This window comes from Schistocerca piceifrons, chromosome X (genome assembly GCF_021461385.2).
Source record: "Schistocerca piceifrons isolate TAMUIC-IGC-003096 chromosome X, iqSchPice1.1, whole genome shotgun sequence".
NCBI classification, from domain to species: domain Eukaryota; kingdom Metazoa; phylum Arthropoda; class Insecta; order Orthoptera; family Acrididae; genus Schistocerca; species Schistocerca piceifrons.
The window spans coordinates 809,636,614-809,663,682 of NC_060149.1; the positions used below are offsets into that span (position 1 = coordinate 809,636,614).

Here is a 27,069-nt window from a genome sequence, read left to right on the forward strand (position 1 = left end):
GATGATTCCTTGTTCTGAAAGACATCAGATATGTGCGTTACAATAACACGACTTTCATGACTTAGTAAAATCATCAACTGGAATGAATTCGTATTGCTTGGAAACTACGCTCGTATACTGGTCTGATCGTTCTGGTTAGGTCTCTGTGGTTTTTCCTAAGCAACTTCCTAGTTTGTTTCGCGAATGTTCCTTCACCCGAGGCAAATGGCAGTTTCTTCTACCATCTTTGTGCTACTATAATAAATCTCTGCTGTAACAACCGCACCATCGACGGTCCATTAAATCCTAACGGAGATACCAAACCTGAACAGAAGATACAAGACAAGCGAAGGAAAGTTTCCAGTGAGACAACTGAAATAAACTCGTGACCGTTAGAAGATGACGATATCTGAATCAGTAAGGTGCTGCAGAACTCTTGTCCACTGAATATTATCAGTTAAACGCTGTTTCTTTAAAATAACGTCTCGTTTTCGAACTGCTATAGCATGTCAGATACGTTGTAAAAGCGTAATAGCTACACTTCATCTGAAGTAGCGATCTCCTAATGGAAATGTATCTAAGGTTTACTTGATTGCTTCTCAGATTTTACTCGTTATCACTCGTGACCTTCAAACGCTGTGAAAGATAATGTACATCTCTGGTCTGTAGTTTTTCAGCAGTGGTGTTCGTAGACCAGTGACGAGTCGATGCAGAGCATGAGATTCCAGTGCATGTGAATATCAATGTTCAATGAAAAACTGCAACTCTGAAAACGTAATTACGACTGGTACCTTTGGTTCTTATTGTTCGATACTCAGAGAAGCATCTGTGAGTGAGAGCAGCTCGGTCGGACGGACTTCTTTCCGTTTGTTCGGGAAAAGTGAGCGCCGAGTATTACGCAGCCACAGATTAGAATCTCATTTTACGAGACGCACCGAGGGAATGTTTTCTTGCTTTCTCGCATTTCGCAAACGCCTTTCCTCCGTTGATGGTTGTCTCACGCTGCTTATTAGACCTGCACAAATGATGTCGCATTTCGAGGTCATTTTCAGCGCGAATGTGAAAAGCCTTACTTTTACAGAAAATGCATTTTTTGATGATTTTGATTGTACCATGATTGTGAAATTCATTTGGATGCAATGGCACCTCAGCGTGTCACAGATATCTAAGCTCTTAGAAGTGACACACGCATCCGTTTCCTAGACTTGGTAGACATGGTAGGAGTTAACTGGAAATCCGTACTCTTCGAATACCTTACAACAGAGTCTGGTGTTGAATATCTCTATGGCATTACCTCTCCTCTACTTGCCAAGTATTAGTAATGTGAAGTTATTAGGCCTCGAGCTGGCTATCTATGTGCCGTGTACCATCGTAGTAGCTCGCGTTGGAAACTTTACAAGGATACCAATTAGATTTTTTTCATTTTATTTTTTTTATTTTTTTTACATTTATGTTACGTGAACGTGTCCACTCAGGCATCTCAAGATTGTGAATGTTGTATTACGGTTTATTTTTACAATTCAGAATATAAATTAGTTAAAGTCGCACCCTAGTACGAAGTTACATAGGCTTAACAAACGACAGATTCCGAGAAGAAACCAATTTTACATCCACATTATCCTGAAAGGAGTAAGCAAGACGAAAATGGAACACAGGGTACAAAGAGGTTGCATGCTATAAAAATCTTACTGGCAACACAATAAGTAATGATAAAAGTACGTCAAGTTGAGAACTCAAATATCAGTGTTCCAAACCAGTTCGCTGCAGATCCCAAAAGTTGTTGAGGAACTCGACTTTGAAGCTTTCTAGGCGTCTTCAGTACCCTAAAACAAGGTCGTTCTTTCATTGGGCCACATGGCTCTTTAGTAGAATCCTCGCTTGCCATGTGGGTAGCATGGGCTCGACTTCCAGCCATGATAAATTTTTAAATAAAGGTACTTGTTCTACGAACATTTTCATGATACGTAAGCTATACAAAGACGAAAAAAAATTAATTTTTAGACATTCTTTTATAAAAGATCGGTAATTCAGATTTCATATTTGCAGTGAAACGCTGATAGTCATAATCAGTCTTAAATGATGATGATGATGAATGAGAACTGGATTTTTGTATGCGATATTCAATAGGGAATAAAAAGCCTTGAATTCTTTCAAAAATGACAATTGGATATGTGATTCTTAGTTTATATTTGATGAATTTTGTATTGATATGGCGTAGGTATTCGAAATGAACGGAAGAAACAAAAAAAAGACTAAAATCAAACTTGAAATAGCCATACAGCGATTACCAATATCGAGGCCTACTGTTTTTTTCCCCCAGCTTTATGCATTTTAAGCTTCACGGAAATGCTCGTAGAACATACACCTTTCTTTAAAAATTTGCCTTGGCTGGGAATAGAACACAGACCCCCCCCCTCCCCCACAGGGCAGTGGAGTCGTCTACCACCACAGTACCACACCACCTCTCGAAATACATAAATTACTTCAGTGTATGAACGACGCTCGGAAAACTTCAAAGTCGATTATCTCGAGAATTTTTGATAGTTGTTTTGAACTGGTTTGGGATATTGTTACTTGAGGTCTGAGCTTCGAGTACCACAAATATGAAAAATTACAAAAATCTGATTCCAGTGTTGTCTACTTGGTACTTATGTTGGGGGATCACAGCAAGAGACTAGTATGGAAATCAGAACGTCTTAGACTCACTGATTAAGGACTTTGGAAATTTATGAAACTGTTGATTTTGGTATTTGCTTCAAAAGAAATGTGTTATGTAAAACACAGCAGCTTTTTTCCGAACCATAAATTTTAATTAATGCCTGACACGTTTTGTGAGGCATGCCATCTAAGAAAATCACTAAATAAAAAGAAGAATGTAGATGTACATATATCTACTGTTTAGTCACATCTGATTCTAATGATAAATACAATTTTTGTATATCTTTACAGATCTGAATATCTTATACCTTACGAAACGCCTGCATTGGCAGAAGTAACACTGATACTGAAGAAACATTAAAGTGAAGACAGCAGACAGAAATTATGAACGAGATACATCAGCGCTCTACCACTACGCTGTATTTCTTGTTGCCTCTGCGGTAAAGATTACATTGTTTCCTGATTAAGCGACACAAATTATTAGAGAAGATGCAATGGATACCCGTAGACCTTCCACTTCTCGTGGTAAATTTGAAGCAAATGAATGATACGAAGGCTATTTAGACAGGTCCGACAGGTCAAGAAATGGAAACGACACTGAAAATCGGATGAAGCTTTACACAATGTGTTGGGCAATGTCTCTAACACGCCTATCTACCACGTCACGTCGCTCTTTTCAGTTCTGAGTACACAGTAAATACGTAAAAATGCCTAGAACACCAGTGTCTCCCGCCAGGTGAAAAATGGAAGTGAGCGTATGGCAATGTTGGCCGGGAGGCCCCAGCAGGGGAAGTTCGGCCGCCAAGTGCAACTCTTATTTTAGTCGACACGACATTGGGCGACTTGCGTGCTGGTGATGAGGATGAAATGATGATGAGGACAACACAACACCCAGTCTACGAGCGGAGAAAATCTCCAACCCGGCCGGGAATCGAACCCGACCCCGCTTGCTCAGGAGGCAAGCACGTTACCACCCAGCTAAGCAAGCGGACTACCGCCAGGTGTGGATGCCCGTTACGAGATATAGCCTGATTTTATGCAACCCCATATAACGCCCCTGTCATGCATTTCCTTCTTCATGACAGTTCTTGGCCTCACACTGCAGGGACAACGAGCGTGCCCCTGCAGCGTTTTCGTGGGAAGTGTTTGATCGACCACAAAACAGCCCCGACTTGGTTCCGTCTGACCTTCATCTCTGCTCACGTGAACCGCTAGCTGTGAAGATAACTTTCTGGCACCGACAGCGAACCGCAGACCAGCGTAGAGAAATAGTGGAAAGCACGGGCGCCTACCTTCTATGACAAGGGTATTGGAAAGTTGGTAAAACGCTTCCACAGATGTTTGCGTAGGAGCGGCGACTATGAAGAGAAGTAGCTGGAAGATATAGCAAACTGTTGCAAATGAAATATTTTTTATTTTCACTGTGGCTTCCATTTCGAGACTGATCGGACCTTACTTTTCGAAAAGACCTCGTTTATTGAAGATTCTCTTCACAGAATAATAATTCCTGTTTAGAAATGAACTCTCCACCATTGGGTATGAAAGAAAGTAATCCGATAGACAATGAAGACAAACTCAGCTTCACCATATGTAAAGCCAACCTTTGGCTCAAGAGAAATTCGTGGAAGGGGAACTCCAGTCACTTATGTGTGGAGGTCACTACTGAGGTAACACACCTTCGGCACCTCATCTTTGAGAATAGTGTGGGACTGGACCGAAGTGTAGCTTTATCAGTTCGTGTAGTGTGTATCCCTTGTTGATAAGGGAATATTAGACTCAGAAAACTAGATGAGTGAGTGTTCACGTTTACTCAGGTACCTGCAGCTGTATCCACTCAAGTGCAGAGCTCCCTCTTCTCACGTTATCCTGTCACACAAACATACACAGCCAAAGAAATACTCTTTATCAGGTTAAGTATCAGTTAACATCTGACAACTGGCGAGAAATGGGAACAGTTTCTTCTCTTTAACGTTATTTTCTTGTTCGTAAACAAATAAGCGTCTTTAAGTCCTTACAGTGACTTCGTCGAGACATACGGAATATCTGCTCGCATTGATAAACATAGAGAAGCGAATCATCGACAGTATATTTTTTTGCGTGCTATCATATTCGTAAAATGTTTTAGGTGAGCCGCAGAAATCTAAAATTGGTATGACCAAATGGAGGTTGAAGCCCTACTTTCCCGAGTGAGGAGCTCATGATCTTAACCAGTTTACCACCTTCGTTAGTTTGTGTTTGTCACATTTTCAGTGTGACACATAGAACATAAATTTTCAACTTCCTGCCAGGTAAAAGAATTCCGCGTTCCGTACAATATTTCGACAGCTGCCCTAAACATCTTCACTATGTGCTGTGGTGTTGAGTTCGTTAATAAACTACAGCCAGCCTATGCAGCGGAGCTCAGCGGTCACAGTTCGTAAAGAAGACGAGAACAGCCATCCAATACCGTGCAAAGAATAGACGCAATAACCCTGCTGAACACCCAGTAGCCTCCGGTTCTTAGGTTATTATTATTGTTTCTCGTCGAGACATAATTGAGTCATTATAAAAACTTTTCTTAGGAGATCGGGAACTGAGATAAAATGTATGCATTTTACCGAATGTATCCTCTTCATGTAATTGATCCTCATTACCCTACTGCTACCGCCGAGTGTCCTGGAGACATACTGTTTCCATTTTTTATCTGTTTGAGGTCGCTTTAAACACAGTGTTAGGCTCGTAGAGTCTCACTTACGAAAATTCACATCCACTTATTGTAAAGCCACTATCTTTTTCAATACTCTTTCGACCACAGGCAATCGCTCGTTACGTATAGTTATACACTGAAGAGCCAAAGAAACTGGTACACCTGCTTAATATCGTATAGAGCCCCCGCGAGCGCACAGAAGTGCCGCAACATGAGGTGGCATGGACTCGATTAATGTCTGAAGTAGTGCCGAAGGAAACTGACACCATGAATCCTGCAGGGCTGTCCATAAATGCGTAAGAGTACGACGGGGTGGAAATCTCTTCTGAACAGCAAGTTGCAAGGCGTCCCAGATATAATGTTCATGTCTGGAGAGTTTGGTGGGCAGCGCAAGTGTTTAAAGTCAGAAGAGTGTTCCTGAAGCCACTCTGTGGCATTCTGGACGTGGGGGGGGGGGGGGGGGGGCGGGGGGTCGCAATATCCTGCTGGAATTGCCCAAGTCCGTCGGAATGTACAATGGACATGAATGGATGCAGGTGATCAGACAGAATGCTTACGTACGTGTTATCTGTCAGAGACGTATCAGGGGTCCCATATCACTCCAACTACACACGCTACACCATTACAGAGCCTCCACCAGCTTGAACAATACCCTGCTGACGTGCAGGGTCTATGGATTCATGAGATTGTGCCCATACCCGTACACGTCCATCCGCTCGATACCATTTGAAAAGAGATTCGTCTGACCGGCCAGGCAGCCGACCGGAGTGGCCGTGCGGTTCTAGGCGCTTCAGTTTGGAACCGCGTAACCGCTACGGTCGCAGGTTCGAATTTTGTCTCGGGCATGGATGTGTGTGATGTCCTTAGGTTAGTTAGGTTTAAGTAGTTCTAAGTTCTAGGGGACTGATGACCTCAGATGTTAAGTCCCATAGTGCTCAGAGCCATTTGAACCAGCCAGGCAACATGTTTCCAGTCACCAACAGCCCAATGTCGGTGTTAACGGGCCCAGGCGAGTCGTAAGGCTTTGCGTCGTGCAGTCATCAAGGGCACACGTGTGGGCTTTTCGGCTTCTAAAGCTCATACCGATGATGTTTCGTTGAATGGTTCGCACGCTAACCCTTCTTGATAATCTAGCAGTGAAATTTGCACCAATTTGCGGAAGGATTGCACTTCTGTCACGTTGAACGACTCTCTTCAGTCGTTATTGGTCCTGTTCTTGCAGGATCTTTTTCCAGCCGCAGCGATGTCGGAGATTTGATGTTTTACCGGATTCCTGCTATTCAAGGTACACTCATGAAATGTTCGTACGGGAAAATCCCCACTTCATCGCTACCTCGGAGGTGCTGTTTCCTATCGCTCGTGCACCGATTGTAACACCACGTTCAAACACACTTAAATCTTGATAACTTGCCATTGTAGCAGCAGTAACTGGTCTAACAATTGCGCTAGACACTAGCTATCTTATATAGGGCTTACCGACCGAAGCGCCGTATTCTGCCTGTGTACGTATCTCTGTATCTGAATACGCATGCCTATACCAGTTTCTTTGTCGCTTCGGTGTATAATCACGTTATAATGGTATGTAAAACTAAACTTACATCTCGGAGCAGTTCACTAGGGCGGGCTATGTGTCGCGAATTGTGCAAAACACAATCTGTCTAGGATACACTGGTCTGTCTATTCACGCACACTGAGCAATCATTTCAAGCTTTAACTGTCCACGCGTTGCCATGTTATGGCAAGAAGGGTTTTAAGTCTTGGAAGTTGCTCACCGAATTCATGAACACTTAAGTGACAGTATTCGAGCATTAAACTGCTATCGTGAGACAATAAACATTGTAAGATCTGCCTCATAGTGATCCTCCGAAGTCGACAACACCATCCGATGGCTGCTATCTACGTTACGCGGAGGTACCCCAGGGAGACCACCACAGCAATGCGCGCTGTCTATTTAGGAGGCAACTGTGAGGCTGTATCGACCCAGACAATACGCAACCGTTTCCATACGAACAATTTAACCTGTGGGTGGCCATTACGAACAACATTCAAAGCCTGCCGAGACTGTCGTGCGCGAAGTAGGCGGGCGTGGGAAGACCTGGTATTGAAACAGGATCATTGACGTCGGGTCCACTTTACCGACGAGACAGGATGTGTCTGTCGCGTGACCATCGTCGTAGAAGAGTGCGCAGAGAGCCAGGCACAAATGAATGTGTTAGGCATTTAGTCCCCCGGGTTAAGCTGGGAGCTACATCAGTCATGTTTTGGTCCAGTATCATGTACGGATGTCAGGCAACTCCCATCGCTATCGAAGGTAGTTTGAGAGTTGTGCTATACCTGGAAAAGGTTCTACAACTTATTGTCCAGTTCAAAAGCCCCCCTTTCAGCGATGAGTCGGTCTTTCAAGACGAAAACGCATGAACACATCGCGTACACCTCATGAACGTCCATCTCAAGAAGCCAGGGATGAAACGAATGCAGTGCCCTGCGGTATGTGTTCACAAGAGCCAGACTCAGCATGCTTGAGACCAACTGGCGACTGCAGTGTGTTGTCGCAGAGATCGTCCTCACAGAGTGCATGATCCCAGGAGACCCGCGGTCGAACAGTGGGATAATCTTCAATAGCAACGTCTCTTCTTGACACCGTCCAAAGGAGTATCCAAGCATGTTATCCTGCACAGTGATTGTCAATACGGTACTGAATGTTAAGTAGAAGGAGATTTTGAATTTATAGGGATGCAAACGTGCCCTTTCGAACAGACGCTTTATTTTTATTTCACAGTAAAGTTATTACACTGCTTTGCAGAACGGAAGGGCGAGATAGATAAAGTAACATAACATATTAATTAAACGGTAGAAATGAATGAAAGTAGTGCACAGAAAGCTGGGCGTCACATGGCGTGAGGTCAGCGTGACTATAGCGCCAAAAGGGGCTGGCCCCACAAAACCAAGTAGTAGAAGGAACGGGAAAGGACAGTACGTGTCAATCAAAGAGTTACGTTGCACCGTGGCACTGTTCTTCATTACAATAAGGCCCTGAGAGAACATCTAAATGTCTTCGCACAGGAAAGAATGATCGGGAGACTAAAAGGAAGACATAGTGAGCCGAGTTTATCCCAGGAGTTTGGTATTGGTCACAGCACTGTTTCACGTACATGGCGAGTGTTACAAACAACAGGTACTGCTGCCCGGAATAGAGGAGGTGGTCGACCATTGTTAATTACTACAGTACGCTGTGGAACAGTCAAGTAGGGGCCTCGTCAAACGGCGGATGCAATTGCAACTACATTTAACAAGACTGCAAGGCTTGCAGTCTCACACTCCACAGCGGCACGGCGACTAAATAGCGGTGGTATCTTTGCCGACGACTAACTCGTCGTGTTCTGTTGACACCAGCACATCGGCGGCACCGTTTACAGTGGTGCCAAGAAGTTAGGGACTGGACCAGCGAGAGGTGGAATCACCTGTTCTTCTCTGATGAAAGTAGTTTCAGTCTGAGTAGTGATTCTGGACGTACCCTAATACGGTGCGAACATGTAATGCATCTAGGAGCATTGTCGAACATGATCGTCTTGGTGGTGTAAGTGTTACGGTGCAGGGATGAATAATGTTGCATTGGCGTATTGACCTCAAAACCTCAAAATCTTTGAACACGGTACACTCATCAACCAAAGTTTCTTTGACACTGTACTGCTTCCCGCTGTGTGTCTTTCCAGGGATGTTTTCGGCCCTGACTTTATTTTTATGGATGACAATGCGTGACCGCTTCGAACAGCGCTGGTGGAAGAGCTCTTAGAACGAGAGGATATTCGGCGAGTGCAGTGGTCTGCCCGTTCCCCCGACCTAAATCCAATTGAGCACTTGTAGAATGCGGTGGGGAGGCGTATTACAGCACTTCCACACACCCTAAAGGTCACCCAGCAGTTGTCAGCGACGCTTGTAGAGGAATAGAACGCCCTGCCACAAGAACTCCTTAGGATCCTTGTGGCCAACGTGGTAGTACGTTTCAGAGCACGCATTGCTCTCCGTGATGCTCACACACCCTATCTTGAAGCATGTACCGCCTATTGTAATGTTCAGAGGGCCATCATAAACTGCAGTGACTTCAGAGTAATTATTATCTTTGAATAAAAGTACCTTTAGATTTCGTTTCATTGGAAATTTCTTTCAGTTACCTTCTGTATTATACTGTGGCAGATATTTCTGTGTATCGTCCAAGTTTTATCGACCTTCGTGTCTTTTTAGTGACACATTTTGCGTGAGTTATTTTCGTCCTTAATTTTTGAGCACCAGCGTATTTTTTGGTTCCATAAGACTTAGCCTTTCATTCTTTGCTCTCCTAAAATCTAAGCCCATGCACGTTTGCAGACCTGCAAGTTGGACAAAACTTTAGTGAGCAGTTTATTACGCCTCGTTGTTTGTTGTTATTGTCTACAATCAGAATTTTTATAACTGTCCAATAGCATAACCAGTTACGACGTAGAGCGCATAACCATTGCTGAAGCTAATGTACAAATGAATTTATATACATGTATATTAAATAAACGGCAGCAAAACGACCTGATGAAATTAACGTTATGGAAGCCAAACAAAGTTCAACTCCAGATCTTTTTCGTATGTTAATGTTCAGCAGACTATTAGAGACTATACGTTTCTTATTTTGACAAGAACGAAGTGATCTTCTGAGTGGAGCTGTCACGGAGTTTGGCAGCCGATTTTTAGACGATAAGAGATTCCTATAGATTGCCTGGGTCAGTATTCGAAACACAATTCGTAGGAATAGAATTACAACGAGTTGTTCTCTGTGCTGCCTTTCTAGTTAAAATCGCAGCATTTCATTAAGAACAGCAGCCAATTTGTACGCTAAAAAATTGTCAGTGGTCAACGAGTTTGTACGCACTGGCGATGGACATACGTATTAAGGTGGCTCCACAGCCATCGCGCTGCGCTTCGCTTCACTGCCCCCGGCACAAATCTGATGTTTGTGGACGCGCAGCTGGTTCAGTTAGTAACTGCGCACTGTCTAAGATGGAGCGAGGCAAAATAGTACGTTCAGCGTTTATTGTGCTGTGCCATCATGTAAAAACAACAAGAAATAGTTGCCAACAACGAATAATCCAAATATTAAAATGTGGGAGAACGTTTGACGCGAAAAATCTTTTCACTTAAATAACTGCAGGCAGTAACGGACATTTCGATAGTATTTATCGAATGTTATTCAAAGATTAAAATATCGCGTCACTCTAGCGGAACCAGCAAAAATAAAGAAGGGCACAAATAACAGGATCGCTTACAAAGAGAAATTCGCAATAAACTTGGACTTTTTACAGTAGAGATTCATCCGCAAGCTAGGTATGTCTGTTGAAAGTTATCGAGCAAAGTATAGTAACTATCGACAGTGATGTTTGTACGGTTCGCACTCATGCACTGAACATAAATGTCTTATGGCGTTACTAGCTGGTATATCCCAAAGGGTGTGTCCAGCTGCCTATCGGCAAGAAAAACACTTTTTCCACGCACATTGGGATCTTTCCTCGCGGATATGTGAGAGTGGCGTTGTATGCGTATTTGTAGAGCGTAGATGAGTTTGATGGATGCGTGTATAGGGTGGTGCTATGTTTGTGTTATATGATGACGAGAGAAGGGAGAGGATGAAAGCCGGTGCTGGCACATAGCCTACGCCTCTCGAATAGCACCAAGAAGGCGCCATACGATGGATGGATCACTATCAGTAGTGTCATATGCTCTCACTTCATGAGCAGAGGTGTTTGGAATTTAATCCAGAACATTGGCGCAAAAACTGCTGATAATTAAGTTTACGCCACCGCCTCTCTTTCCCTTGCCAGTCAATTGAAAATTTACTTCATCACCAGGACTCGAAACCGCTTACCTCCGCGTCTACCGCCACCGCACACTGGTGCATTCGCGAGCTCGGTAACGGAGGCGGGTAATGATGCTGTGGCAGCCTTTGTAAAGGCAATTTTTGCTCGTGAAGTCACCTTGCAACAGAGCGCGTCAACGATCCCTGAAAAGCCGTCTAAATGCACAGCTCACGAATGAACCACACACTTTGATGAAATGATAGTGGATCGAGTTTACCAGTTTACGGCGCAGCTCAGTTTGGTGGACTATACCGTCAACAACACCAACGCCTCACGACTCGTAACCATTTAGGAAGGCTGCGCGTTCTGTGAGGACGCACCTTTAGATCGCAAGGTTCCGGAAGGGAGAGATGGACTGCCATACGTTTTCAGAACTTCTCCGTAAGTACTACGCTCGAACTGTTTTCGATGATTCTTTAAATAAAAAGTTAGATATTTGAAAGTCTCGTCGTAGACGAAGATATCAGAAAACGATCACATTCTCAGCCGGACAAGAAAGTGGGACGGATTCGTCAGCAGGTTTACTGAAGGCATCGTCCTGGAAATTTACAGGTCTGGTTTACGTAAAGCACGAAAATCTAGAATCAGACAGGCCAGTAGAAGATTTGAACACGGTTCCTCTCTCGAAAAAGATAGGAAAGAAGATTGAGTTTTGACGCACCGTCGTTGACGCTGTAATTGGAGTCAGCACGAGAGTATATTAGGAAAGGCTGAGGAAGGAAATAGCACATGTTCTTTTCAAAGGAATCGTCTCGTCGATAGGTTTACCTGATTTAGAAAAACAACTTAAAGCTTTGATCTGGATGACAGAACAGGGTCTTAAGAACCTGTAGTCACGAATGCGACTACTGTATTTGGACTACTGCACCACCTCGTTCGGTTATTGTCTCGAATCCAGTGCCTCACCTGCATTGCCGTATTGTTCGGTGTCGACACGAAGAAACTTGTTAAGCCAGACCATCATCGTAATGATTCTCACACCCCTGCCGTATGGGTTTAATAATTGTCCTGCAGCACAAAGCCATTGATAGTAGGAAAGACATTAGCCTTGAAGGTAGATTTCAGAAAGGCATGCGACATTGTATCACATGATTGAGTACGAAGAAGTTATGATCATATGGAGCAACGTCACACATATACGACTGGGTCGACGAATATTTGACTACAAAAACCCAGTACGTTATAATGGACGGTGAAAGTTCCTCAGAAATGAAAGTAACATTGAGTGTGCCCAAGGAAGCGTAATAGGACGTCTGATGTTTTCAGTATAAGTAAACGATTTATCAGACAGATTTAACAGAACTTTAAGATTGTTCGCTGACAGTTCTGCAGTATAAAAAAAAATATCATCGTTGGACGACCGTAAGGAATCTTAGAAAAACTTGCACAACATTTTCACTTAGACTAATGAATGGCACCTCCCTTTAAATGAGATAAGCGTAAAATACTGTCTATAACAATGAAAAAGAACCCAATAGTATCAGATTAACAATTAGTGGTGAGCATCTTGAACATTCACATCATTATACTAAGAAGTGATAGTAAATAGGACGATCTCGCAATATCAGTATTATGGAAAGCAAATGGAAGGCTTAAATCTAATGGAAATGTTCCGGGAAAGTGCTCCGGGAAAGTGCAATACACATGTAAAGGAAGTCGCAACCGAAATGACAGTGAAGTCAATTCTAGAGACTGTTCCAGTGTTTTGGAGTGTTTATCAAGTAGGTATGACAACAGATATCGAACAAATTCAGATACATGCTACTAGGATCGTAACAAGTCTGTATAGACCATAAGAAAATGTGACATAAATGCTCGGGGAACTGAAAAGGGAACCCCTGGATGAAAGATGACATAGTTCTCCCGAAATCTTGTAGAGTAAATTTAGAGAATCTGTTTTCAAATATGACTGTACAACCATTATGCTACCACTGTCGTATATATAGCGTAGGCATCATAAGTATAAGATACTACATTAGGCTATGTACAGATGTATATACATGGTGGTCAGGAACAGCCTGAAAAGCTTGTAAGAGTGTTGCAGGGTAGGCTACGCTGAGAAATAACTGCTAAGAGAAAAATTCGATACGTTGTCCCGTTTCCGAATTAATTAGCATTCGTGTTAGCCCATCAGGCGTTTGCACGCGCAAATTCTAGCGGTGTTCTTCATTTGGTTTCCTAAAACCGAACTAGAGAGCGATACAAAAATTGGACATGGGACAATAATAAGGCTAGAACCCAAGCCAAAGGTTGAGCAGTCTCGTGAGAAGAGCTGACACTAATTGTATGCGGCGGGCCGCTGGTATTTGCGCTCGCAACGTCCTGATTGGTTAAATTAAATGCTAATCAACTCGGAAACGGGGCAACGTATCGAATTTTTTTTTTTTGAACAGTTGTTTCTCAGGATAACCTACCCTGCAACACCTTTACATGTCTCTTTCTCCCACTTTGGACGCAAATGAAACAGGAAAGAAAATCGATTATATTGGTACGGTGTACCCTAGCCATACACTGCACAGTGGCTTGCAGAGTATATATGTAAATGTAGATGTAGATGCGGAAGGGCTGCACGTGGTCATTAATCATGTGCACGTAACCTAAAGCTTCCAAGGTGTCTTCTTTAAGAACCACAATACTATTACCGCCAGCGTATATAAATTACGTCGAGTGTGCATTCTCTTGGAAGACGGAGTATCATACCACTACTATCGAGCGAGGTGACCAATCAATTAGCAAACTGGGAGGAGCAATGATCAAATTGTCACCTGATCATTTAAGTCAATATTTTTCTCTGTTTCCCTAACATACTTCGGCTGAATGACGAGATTGTTCCGTTGGAAAGTCAATAGCTGATTTCTTGGCCCATCCTTCTGTAACGGAAAATGGAAGATTAGGGTTCGTTTACTTTCCGGGCGACCTGGATGTCACTAGACACTAAGCACAAACTCAGATAGGGCAAAGACGGAGATGAAAATTGAATGTGACCTTTTCAAAGGTACCTTCGTAGTGATTATCTTCAACGATTTAATGAAATAATAAAATGTTTAACTCTTAATGGATGGTCGGAGATTGGAATCCCATTCCTCTCGTATGCGAGTATAGCGGCTTAACCACTGCGCTAGCTCGCTCGGTATCTTTGTATTCCGTCATTTATGACCTCGTTGTCAACGGCATCTAAAACTTCCATCCAGCGTTTCCATTGTCCCATGGGAAAACCACGAAGTTTCCGTGCCCAACCAACTCCGGCAATAGATTCGATGTTGGCTCAACACAGTCGCAGGGTGTAGTTGAGCCAACAAGTATACAAATAGGGATATGTCACTGTGTGCTCCAGGACAATTTTGGCGTGAAACTTATGAGTGCAAGAACTTGGCATATTAGACTAGTTGAATACTATTCAGTTATCTTCCATGTGAATGATCTCGTGTGACTTGACCACACAATTGAAAAAAAGAAGACTTAAAAAGAAACAGTGGAAGAGGAGTTAGCAAAAATGTTATCCAGTGCGGAACAACGACAATAGAAAATGCTGTGAAGAATAGTGATCAGTATAAAAGAGAAACAATGTCAGCTTACCGCCAAGGCTAAACACGCCGCAGACACGAGCAACACGAAAGCCGAAAAACTGCACCACTGCGCCATCTGGGAACAATCAGTTAATAAGTAATTAAAATTAACTATTCTAGAGACTACTATTACAGAAAAAAATGTTGAAGTTCTCAGCTATTGTCCTTAACATGAATCGGAAAGTAATTTCTAATCTGATACATTACACTGTAAGTACACAAACTTATAAAATACAGAGACAAAATTATGTGGAAACTCTGGCTGTTTTAAATTCTTATCTAATTATGCCAACTTAGACCATGAAGTACAACAGAAATTGCGTTTCACCCATTGTTATAACGGAGCTCTGCAGCGAGGAAAGAACCTACAGTAGCTCGTTACAGAGGGCCAAAACACCCACTGCATTCTGCAAGCTGATATGACACAAAGGAAAGGATAACTAATGAAAACATCCACCGGTCGCAAATGCATGTATTCCTGCAGTTAACTCAACCATTTTTCAAATGCACATTGGTGCCTTGGTTTCTACTGCGATATACGCAGCTGCTGTGATGCAAAAGTCAGAAACTACATTTTGTAAAGTATCTGATGCACATGGTGATTACAATTAAACTTTCGCTACTTGAGACAGTGTAGACGGGAAACTATTCACTCTGTTGGTACCAAACTTTATAGTAGTGATATTCAAACTGTACTCTCCGGGTTTGCGTTGTTAGGCGCCGGTGTTGGTGCAGCGACGTAGGAAGGAAACAAAAGCATCAGTGTGCGTTATAGTTGCAGACGTCAACGTGTGTTTGGACAAACTGAGCACGGCTTTACCTGCAAAGCTGTTTTATCGAAACAACAATAATAGTGGTGCTGCTCTTCGTGAGTATCGGCGCATTAAGGGAATACGTAGAGGTACTTTTCGTGCACAGTAGTTAAAGAATACGATTCGTAATTTTGAATTAACGGGCGATATCGGGATTGTTCCTGGGAGAGGCCAACGGCCAATTGCGCCACTAACTGTTGAAGAAGTTAACTGTTGCCATGGCTAAGAAAGCTGGACGGCATGTGCAATCTTCAAGCAGAGCACGAGCTGGGTCGTGGCAGATAAACATTCCTTGGTGCACCGTTCGAAAAGGGCTGTGAGCAGTTGTGAAATAGTGTCTCTAGTGAGGTTCCAGGCTCTCGTGGATGTAGATGGTCGTCATATTGAGCAACGTTTGTAACCTGGAACGTAAACTTGATCGCACTTAACAAACGTTACCCCTATACAATACGACTTAAAAACGTATTATCTTCTGCATTCGTTACGAAAATGATAAGTGTTAGCTGCAATACTTATTATAGTGTTCAAAGTAATTGCTACCATAGACGTCAAGACCCACAAGTGCTCTCGAGCCCGTTAGTTCCAACATTTTTTTTCTCTGTGCAACAGCACCATACGCAGTAAACTCTCGTTATGTTATGTCCATTATATCTCCGTGATTTTTGCTTGGAACAGAGTTTCGATAAAGTAACGGGCGTTTCTGTATATCGTCAGTCAAAGTGCTCTAACGAATTCGTAACCAAAAAGTTGTTAGAAAAATCCGAACAAGAAGGTGATTCATGTGAAAACCTCATACATATATCCATTAACTACCACAAATATAATCGGATTCCCGTTCATGGCTGTACACTTCCTATTCGCTTGACAAGGTACTAACGAAGAACGCTCTGGTTCAAGCCACCGAGAAAGAAGTTTAAAGAAGTTTACTACCACTGCTATGAGACACACGTAGCAACCCTTACTACAGATTTCTACACACATGAAGCACTTGTAACTAAAATTGTCCATAAACTGCCTGCTAGGAGATTTGATTAAAAATTTTCATTATAAAAGAAATTAGAATAATAAATCTTTTGATGAACACGATTTGAAGCTTGGAGACAAAATATTACTGCAAATAATCCATCTGAGCAAGATCAGAGCAAAGAAACAGGACCAGACATTAAAATTCCTGTTCTTGTATACTCTTTTGAATACGTATCCAAATATGCATCACTACTCTGTATCCCCGTTTTAAAAATCAGTCCCGAAGATTGATTTGGAACCAATAGATAGTGAGAAGCATCTCAACGTGGGCACCGAATATGTGAACACTCATTCTAAAGGTCGCACACGCAGCTTCTAGCACGCACAGTCACGAAGGAAGTCTGCATTCCGCGGCACAACCGTCCAATGCTCCTCGGGTGCGCAGTCTAGCAGAAAATACCTCTGAAGCTGTCCTGGCTGCGGGCTGCGGGTTGCTCGACTGGACGCCGCTCCTCTGAGGATGCGCCTTGCCGTGGGGATGAGGAGAGAGCTATCTCACTCGCGTTTATATACGGAGTCCGCGCGCTCTCACGGAAACTCGGAGGTGGTTGGCGTAACTGCAAACGTTGCCCCACACAAGGTCGAGGGAGGGAGGTCACACTCGTTTCGCGACCCTCCCCCTCCCGCGTTTCCTCGGACTCGCTGGACACCGACCAAATTGGAGCGGCGGCGGCTACGTCGGGCGTCACGGAACAATCCCGTTGACACTCGCCCGTGTAAAGCGGGTTGCATTATCCCAGTTCTGTGCTGTTGGCAGAACTGATATACTCGACTTTTAATGGCAAGCGGTTAACATGATAACATTCTCCTACACTTTATGTGCGACTGTTGGGATACGACTACTGCTTTGTGTTTAAGTCTTTTGAGATATGGATTTTAACGTGAACTGTTCGCATTAATACTCAGCGTCGTCTTTGTTAACGAATTACTCTCTCCTACACAACTGCTCAGTCGCTGAGCGGAAACTTCAGCCAATAAGTCTTTTGAGATATGGATTTTAACGTGAACTGTTCGCATTAATACTCTGCGTCGTCTTTGTTAACGAATTACTCTCTCTTACACAACTGCTCAGTCGCTGAGCGGAAACTTCAGCGTAGAGCCAATGACCTGTCTATAACCTTCCAAACTAAAATATTTACAGATTTACGTTAATTTATGCTGTGTATAAATTGTTAGAGATTACGTAGTTCAGTATGACGGCAAGGTGAAAAGTCTTCTATCTATCTGTATTTTTTCGGTTCATAAATTCTCTTACTTCTCGATGTCGTCACCCTATAGGTAAATGTACTTTATGAAAGAAAAAAAAATAAATCTGTGAGCGGATTTCATCCCTGAATTGCAATTCTGGAACTTCTCAAAAACGAACCATTAATAAAGATAGCTGCGACCATTCACTTATGAAGTGTTTCTTCACTTTAATTAGTTTTAGAACCTTTTCAGGTTCAGCTTCAGGTGAGGCATGCAGAAGTTCGCGTATTTATACCGGGGTGCTGAATGACTCATTCGTTTTCTAAGTTCTATATTTTCCAAAGTACTGCATGTACTCATATGACTGATTCATAGACAGAACAGTAAACTCACCGAGTTTGCATTGCCGGCCGGAGTGGCCGAGCGGTTCTAGGCTCTTCAGTCTGGAACCGCGCGACCGCTACAGTCGCAGGTTCGAATCCTGCCTCGGGCATGGATGTGTGTGATGTCCTTAGGTTAGTTAGGTTTAAGTAGTACTAAGTTCTAGGGGACTGATGACCTCAGATGTTAAGTCCCATAGTGCTCAGAGCCATTTGAACCATTTTTTAACTTCCTGTTATTTAGGATGAAGAAACCATTGCGTGGCAGGCATTTCCAGTATGACGGCGAGGTGAATTTCGAGGTGGAGCGTTTCCTAGACATCCAAACTGTAGACTTATAAATTCGAGATCTCCGCCAAATCATCCAGCATTGGAAAAAGATGTGTGCTATTTTGGTGTGAATTTTTCCGAGGTGATAATTGGAACTTTATGACTACTCCTCGGAAATACTGCAGCAGCTTGTTTAGAGAGGGTGACGGCCAGCTTTTTTTCCGGGAGAGAGGGTTGTTTTGCGTAGAATACTATGTAAGTGCACTTCAACATCATTCTTCACCACTTGTCCCAAAAACATCTCGGTAGAAAGAAGTAATGATCTGTAATGTACTCCTTTCCTATTCTACGTTTGATGTATAATTCGCAGTATATCTCATGCAACTAGTTTTTTCTTGTATTATATTATTTGGAGTGCTTAAGGATGTGTCTTTTATTACATCTTCCGTACAGTACACTGGTGTGCAAAACTTAAGGACGAAAATAATTTCCGCGTGATGTTTAACTGTCTATAGCTCGGTGAAACTTGGGCCATACCTAGAAGGAAAGGCAGTAACTGAAAAAAAAAATTACGCGGTGAAAAATGACCAAAAAAAATTCTCAAGTGGCTCTGCGCACTCTGGGACTTAACATGTGAGGTCATCAGTCCCCTAGAACTTAGAACTACTTAAAGCTAACTAACCTAAGGACATCACATACATCCATGCCCGAGGCAGGATTTGAACCTGCGACCGTAGCGGTGAGAAATGACACCTTCATTCAAAGACAATAATCACACTGAAGTCTCCGCGATACATAAAGGTCCCCTGAACATTACAAAAGGTGGGGCATTGTTTTTGATCGGGCGTGTGATGGCTATGCACGCTCTGCAATGTGTTCCCATTCTGGACAGAAGTTTGGTGAGGAGCTTTTACGGTAGGTCGTTCCGTTCCTCCAAAAGTGCAGTTTGGCAGATGCTGGATGCTCGTTGGTGAATGTGGACGCGTTGCAATACGTCCCCCCAATACATTCCACGCGTGGTCGATGCTATATAAGTCATGGAAAAGGGCAGGCCAGGCCATTCTCCGAATATCCTCTCCTTCCAAAACCTCTTCCTTGTGGGCTGTTGGATGCGGCCACGCATTGTCATCCATAATAATGAAGTATCTAATGCACCCGGGAGCAATGTCGAACATGATCTGTTCGGTGGTTCAGCTGTTATGGTATGGGGCGGCATAATGTGGCATCGGCGTACTGAACTCCAAATCTTTGAACACGGTACACTCACCGGTCAGCGTTATTGTGATGCCGTATTCCTTACCTGTGTGCGTTTTTTCAGGGGTGCATACAGCCCTGACATTATTTTCATGGATGATAATGTCTGCATCGAATAGCGTAGGTGGAGGAATGGATATTCGGTGAATGGACTTGCTTGTCCGTTCTCCCTGACTTAAATCCTATCGAGTACGCCTGGGATGCGTTGGGAAGACACATTGCAGCACGTCCTCATGCACCAAAGACAATCTAGCACTTGTCAACGGCCGGCCGCTATGGCCGAGTGGTTCTAGGTGCTTCAGTCTGAAAATGCGCTGCTGTTACGGTCGCAAGTTCGAAACCTGCCTTCGGTATGGATGTGTGTGATGTCCTTAGGTTAGTTAGGTTTAAGTAGTTTAAGTAGCTGAACCACCGAACAGATCATGTTCGACATTGCTCCCGGGTGCATTAGGTACTTCATTATTATGGATGACAATGCGTGGCCACATCCAATAGCCCACAAGTAAGAGGTCTTGGAAGGAGAGGATATTCGGAGAATGGCCTTTAAGTCTAGGGTACTAATAACTTCAGATGGTAAGTCTCATAGTGCTTAGAGCTATTTGAACCAACTTGTCAACGGCGCTGGTGGAAGAATGGACGTCCTACCACAAGAATTCCATATCAACCTTGTGTTCACTATGAGAGCACGTTCCAGAGCATGAGTGGCTGTGTGTGGTGATCACACACCCCATTAAGAACCGTGTTTTGCCTTTTGTAATGTCCTGGGGACCATCATGAACCGCGCTGACTTTGAATAAAAGTGTCATTTCTGATAGTCTCATTGCGTATTTCCATCAGTCACCTTCTGTATTACACTGTAGTAGTTCTTTATGTGTATTGTCCAAGTTCCATCGAGCTATATTATCTGGCAGTGACACATCATGCGAAAGTTACAGTCGTCCTTAAGTTTTGCACACCAGTGGACTATACGATAGAGCTGGTGATGGAGCGATTTTTAGAGGCGGAGGTCTTGCAATATTTCAGTCGGAGTCTCTGACTTCCTCCGGATAAACATGAAGGGCGAATATTTCAAACACATGGATCAAGCAGATTGTCCGCCAGAGGGTCTTGATGCAGCTTCAAGAAAATAATGTTCAGACATTTTATGTTTTGTTCATAGGGATTATAAATACAGAAAACAATAAAAGTTTTTATAATCTACTCCTATCTTTCGAACGCATGCAAATAGAACTTCCAAATTCCGGTTAGTGCAGTCTGTATAAAACTAACTTTGTGCTTAGTAGGACATAAACAAATGTTGTCGTCTCAGTATGAAACTTTTAAAAGGATTCCGAAAGGTCTATTGATCACATCTGAATTTAAAGTACCAGGAACATTGTTAACTTCGTTGTGAAGAGCAGGAAAAAATGTTGCAGTGATGGGTAGCAAATCAAATAAATTACCAAAAATGAAATACATAAAAAATGTAAGGTATCGTAAATAGATAGGCGACAAAACCCGTTACTGTTTGATTATGCTGTTGCTGAATAATCACTGGAAACAGCCACATCCATGAAATATCTGAGAATACGCTCACGGATCGACTGAAAGTGAAACTACACTATAAAACTAATCGCAGGGAAGGCAGATGCCAGACTGATAATCACAGGGAGACTTCTCTGGAAGAGTATCCCACCATCGAAAGAGGTAGCTTACAAAATCTTTGTTTGACTAATACTTAAGGATCGCTCCTCAGTCTGAAATTTTTTCTAAGTGTAATAGTTGGACGAATTTGAGAAAATCCAAAGAAGAGCAGCAGTTTTGTCATGGGCTCCTTAAGTAAACATGAAAGCGTCACAGAAATATCCACTCTAAGAAGGTATTCGATCCTCAGTTATGTCAACGCCTCCTACCGAGCAAGGTAGTACTGTGGTAATTAACAATTTCGTGTAGCTCTGTGGTTGGGTGCAATTCTTTCAATTGGTCGCCACTTCGGGAATTTGCGCGCCTCTAACCTACCCCGTTATGCAACCAGGGAAAGGTGACATACAGTTTAACGTGGAATCCGAATCACGTGTTGTTCCTGGCGACCCCTCACATTGAGGAGAGGTGATGACTGAAAATTTTCGTGGCGTGACTGGAATTCGATCCATGCATGCGTTTTACCACTTTTTGCACAATTTTGCGTATCATCCTTGCGCAGAGGCCAAGCTACTCTTCTTCCTATGGGTCCAATTTTAGCATATGTTCCGCCGAAGCGAGTACACCACAAGACCACAAGACCGCAAGACCCCACACAGCCGTGTGGCTGAGACACAGGACTCTTATTTCAAGGAGCGATGTTCATATCTTACTCCGGCCATTCTGAGTTAATTTCTCTGTGCTTTCCCTGAGTCACTTAAAGTAAATATCTGAAGGTTTCCTTAAAAGCGCACAGTCACTCTCCCTCTTCAACGTTTCCCAATTCCACCACATGCTCCGTCTCTAATGACCTAGTCATCGGCGTGATTTTAACATAAATTTTCTTCCTTCCTTCCTTCATTACTTTCCCTATCGGCTCCCATGATATTACCAGAAACGCATTTTCGAAGCACTCTGGTCGTCAAATCTGCATCCGTTGACCTATTTAAATTCGATCAAATGATCCTTCTCCTTTTTCTCCCGCCAACCTCGAATTTCCTTGTTGCACCGTGTGGTAGCACTGGATGTAGTGCATTAGACAGAAATTCCAACTTAATCATCAATTAATCGCTTCCATTTAGCAACTCTAATACACATTGTAGAAGAGAAAAATGCTGCACCGTGAAGAAATTATAGGATGTGTTTAAAATTGATATCACATGTGACTGTTGTAAGAAAAACGTACGTTTCAGATAACAATGTTGTAATCGCGTCACAAAAACAATATATTTTGAAAACACCTTGTGTTAAAATAAGAGCTTATATACACTATGTGATCAAAAGTATCCGGACACCAGGCTGAAAATGACTTACAAGTTCGTGGCACCCTCCATCGGTAATGCTGGAATTCAATATGGTGTTGGCCCACTCTTAACCTTGGTGACAGCTTCCACTCTCGCAGGCATACGTTCAATCAGGTGCTGGAAGGTTTCTTGGGGAATGGCAGCGCATTCTTCACGGAGTGCTGCACTGAGGAGAGGTATCGATGTCGATCGGTGAGGCGTGGCACGAAGTCGGCGTTCCAAAACATCCCAAAGGCGTTCTATAGGATTCAGGTCAGGACTTTGTGAAGGCCAGTTCATTACAGGGATGTTATTGTCGTGTAACCACTCCGCCAAAGGCCGTGCATTATGTACAGGTGCTCGATCGCCATCCCCGATTGCTCTTGAACAGTGGGAAGCAATAAGGTATTTAAAACATCATTGTAGGCCTGTGCTGTGATAGTGCCACGCAAAACAACAAGAGGTGCAGGCCCCCTCCATGAAAAACATGACCACACCATAACACCTCTGCCCCCGAATTTTACTGTTGGCACTACACACGAGGCAGATGACATTCACATAGCATTCGCCATACCCCCACACTGCCATCAGATCGCCACATTGTGTACCGTGATTCGTCACTCCCCACAATGTTTTTCCACTGTTCAATCGTCCAATGTTTACGCTCCTTACACCAAGCGAGGCGTCGTTTGGCGGTTTCGTTGTTCGAAGTCCGTGAGTTCAGCAGAGCGCCCCATTCTGTTCTCTCACGATGTCTAATGACTACTGAGATCGCTGATGTGTAGTACCTGGCAATAGGTAGCAGCACAATGCACCTAATATGAAAAACGTATGTTTTTGGGAGTGTCTGGATACTTTTGATCACATAGTGTAGATCACGAAAGCGAATTAGCCACCTTTTTGGTGCCGTTATAAACAATTTTTTGCTAGGTTACTTCGATTCTAGAGCAAATTCCGCTAATACTTTTGAAACACAATGTTGAGTCTTCTTCTGGTTACCCATGAAATATTTAACTTCAAAGGAGATGAGTTCTCTAATAAATGCGGTATGTGCACACTGGTTTGTTGGCCGACACTCGCCTTCTTTTTACTTGAGGCCGCTTCGGCAACTTGCGTGCCGATGATGATGATGAAGGCAAAACACACACACACACACACACACACACACACACACACACACACACACAGTTCGTTACTGAACTGTGATGGGTATGTGAATATTTGGGTATGATTCGGTTGAGCATTGCTGTATTAAAAATTAAAATAAGTTGTGTATCTACAACCATCCCTTGATAATGATTGCTGTGGGGACTAATCTCATTTCTGTAGGAGTCGTGAATGTAGAATGTACATCATGCCACTCCATAGCATCACGCTTGCGGTTCGCTCTGCATAATGCTCTAGAAAACAGGCCGGAACGTGGAAGCTAATCCGGTAAAAAGGAGTGAGAGGAGACATTGTGGATAATGTACTGTTTAACAGGTGATAGGCGAAGCACTATGACTCTGCTTTCATTTTTGTATGTCAAAAAAAAAATGGTTCAAATTGCTCTGAGCACTATGGGACTTAACATCTGAGGTCAGCAGTCCCCTAGAACTTAGAACTACTTAAACCTAACTAAACCTAATGAAATCACACACATCCATGCCCGAGGCAGGATTCGAACCTGCGACCGTAGCGGTCGCGGGATCCAGGCTGAAGCGCCTAGAACCGCTCGGCCACATGGGCCGGCTTTTTGTACGTCATAGTGGGTGAGTGGTGCGGTATGCCTCGGGTGTCACTTGTTATTTATGGTACTGCAAATACTGATGTGCCACACAGCAGTTGCTACTTCTGAGGAGTTTCATAGGAAAAACTCGTGCACACGTCTGTAACCACATTTCAACAAGACAAAGTCCCATCACATACACTACTGGCCATTAAAATTGCTACACCACGAAGATGACGTGCTACAGACGCGAAATTTAACCGACAGGAAGAAGGTGCTGTGATATGCAAATGATTAGCTTTTCAGAGCATTCACACAAGGTTGGCGCCGGTGTCGACACCTACAACGTGATGACATGAGGAAAATTTAACCGATTTCTCATGCACAAACAGCAGTTGACCGGCTTTGCCTGGTGAAACGTCGTTGTGATGCCTCGTGTAAGGAGGATAAATGCGTACCATCACGTTTCCGACTTTGATCAAGTTCGGATTGTAGCCTACCGCGATTGCGGTTTATCGTATCGCGACATTGCTGCTCGCTTTGGTCGAGATCCAATGACTGTTAGCAGAATATGGAATCGGTGGGTTCAGGAGGGTAATAAGGAACGCCGTGCTGGATCCCAACGGCCTCGTATCACTAGCAGTTGAGATGACAGGCATCTTATCCGCATGGCTGTAACGGATCGTGCAGCCACGTCTCGATCCCTGAGTCAACAGATGGGGACGTTTGCAAGACAACAACCATCTGCACTAACAGTTCGACGACGTTTGCAGCAGCATGGACTATCAGCTCGGAGACTATGGCTGCGGTTACCCTTGACGCTGCATCACATACAGGAGCGCCTGCGATGGTGTACTCAACGACGAAGCTGGGTGCACGAATGGAAAAACGTCATTTTTTCGGATGAATCCAGGTTCTGTTTACAGCATCATGATGGTCGCATCCGTGTTTGGCAACATCACGGTGAACGCACATTGGAAGCATGTATTCGTCATCGCCATACTGGCGTATCACCCGGCGAGATGGTATGGGGTGCCAATGGTTACACGTCTCGGTCACCTCTTGTTCGCATTGACGGCAGTTTGAACAGTGGACGTTACATTTCAGATGTGCTACAACCCGTGGCTCTACCCTTCATTCGATTCCTGCGAAACCCTACATTTCAGTAGGATAATGCACGACCGTATGTTGCAGGTCCTGTACGGGCCTTTCTGGATACAGAAAATGTTCGACTGCTGCCCTGGCCAGCACATTCTCCAGATCTCTCACCAACTGAAAACGTCTGGTCAATGGTGGCCGAGCAACTAGCTCGTAACAATATGCCAGTCACTACTGTTGATGAACTGTGGTATCGTGTTGAAGGTGCACGGGCAGCTGTACCTGTAAACGCCATCGAAGCTCTGTTTGACTCAGTGCCCATGCGTATCAAGGCCGTTATTACGACCAGAGGTGGTTGTTCTGGGTACTGATTTCTCAGGATCTATGCAACCAAATTGCGTGAAAATGTAGTCACATGTCAGTTCTAGTATAATATATTTGTCCAATGAATATCCGTTTATCATCTGCATTTCTTCTTGGTGTAGCAATTTTAATGGCCAGTAGTGTATCACATGGTACGTGGAAGTCTTCAAACAAAACGTACATAATTTTCTCTCTGGTACACTTGTTGACTTGTCATTTAGTAGGATAAAGATACGCCGATGAGGTGATTCCGCAAAAGTGTCCTGCGGAAGTAAGAAAGAATTTAGTGCACATCAAAACAGAGTGGCAGGCTCTTCATGAAAGGGACGTCAGATAATTCTTGGACCTGAAGGCTTGATTTGAAGAATGTGTTACTGAAGTAAAGTACTGGTGGCCTGAAAAAAAAACACAAATTTCTTGAGTAATGTACTGGCATCAGTATTAACTTATTATACAGGAGTCGCCAATGTGTACTATAATTTTAAACATTTCTAATAATTTCCAGCCGATGTCCGCTTTTTGCCTTCCAATAATGCAATTACATTTTCCTTATGTACAGAGAGGCTATAGTTACGCACGCAAATATCTGTGCACAGACAACAGTGCTTAAATATGATAATTTAAATGAAGTCAAAATGTCGAAGTTCCCTCAAACCAAAAATCTATGAGAGTGAAATCATTTTCAAATAAAATTGTTGCAAGCTGTCCGTGTGTAGAATGGGGAAGGCGCGCGGTCTGTCTGATTTGACCGAGGGTGAATTGTGATGACCTGGAGGCTAGGAACGAGCACTTCGGAAACTGCACGACTTGTCGGGGGTTCGAGGAGTGCTGTGGTGAGTGTCTTCAACATGTGGCGAAACCAAGGTGAAGCTACGTCCAGACGTTGTGGGTTGGGCGGCCACCCCCTCATTACAGATATTGGACGTCGTAGGCTGGGCAGACTGACAAAACAGGACAGGTGGCGAACTGGGGCTGAACTAACATCAGACTTTAATGCTGGGTAGAGTACACGTGTGTGAAGAAAGAGTGCACTGAACACTCCTAATGATGGCATTCCGCAACCGACGACCCATGCAGGTACCAATGCGAATACCACGATATCGTCACGTACGACTGAAATGGGTAAGCGACCATCGGCATTGGACGTTGACACAGTGGCAGAGTGTTGCATGGACTGATGAATGCCGATACCTTCTTCATCATGTCGATGGGAGGGTGCGAATCCGTCGTCTTCCAGGTGAGCAGCTTCTTATAATCTGT

General features: G+C 43.5%; 1 protein-coding gene and 1 pseudogene across 1 annotated transcript in view; both read right to left on the bottom strand.

The window, feature by feature from the left end:
• LOC124723020 (U-scoloptoxin(01)-Cw1a-like) overlaps window positions 1-17,107 on the bottom strand; it is a 35,252-nt gene extending 18,145 nt beyond the window's left edge. Inside the window, exons 1-2 of the mRNA XM_047248196.1 lie at window positions 17,007-17,107; window positions 14,779-14,844 (exon numbers count right to left, since the gene is read on the bottom strand). Of these exons, the coding sequence (XP_047104152.1) occupies window positions 14,779-14,844 (66 nt within the window). The 5' untranslated portion in view covers window positions 17,007-17,107. The remainder of the gene's footprint in view (window positions 1-14,778; window positions 14,845-17,006) is intronic.
• Window positions 17,108-21,828: 4,721 nt separating this feature from the next.
• On the bottom strand, window positions 21,829-21,942 carry LOC124723933 (annotated as a pseudogene).
• Window positions 21,943-27,069: the final 5,127 nt, after the last annotated feature.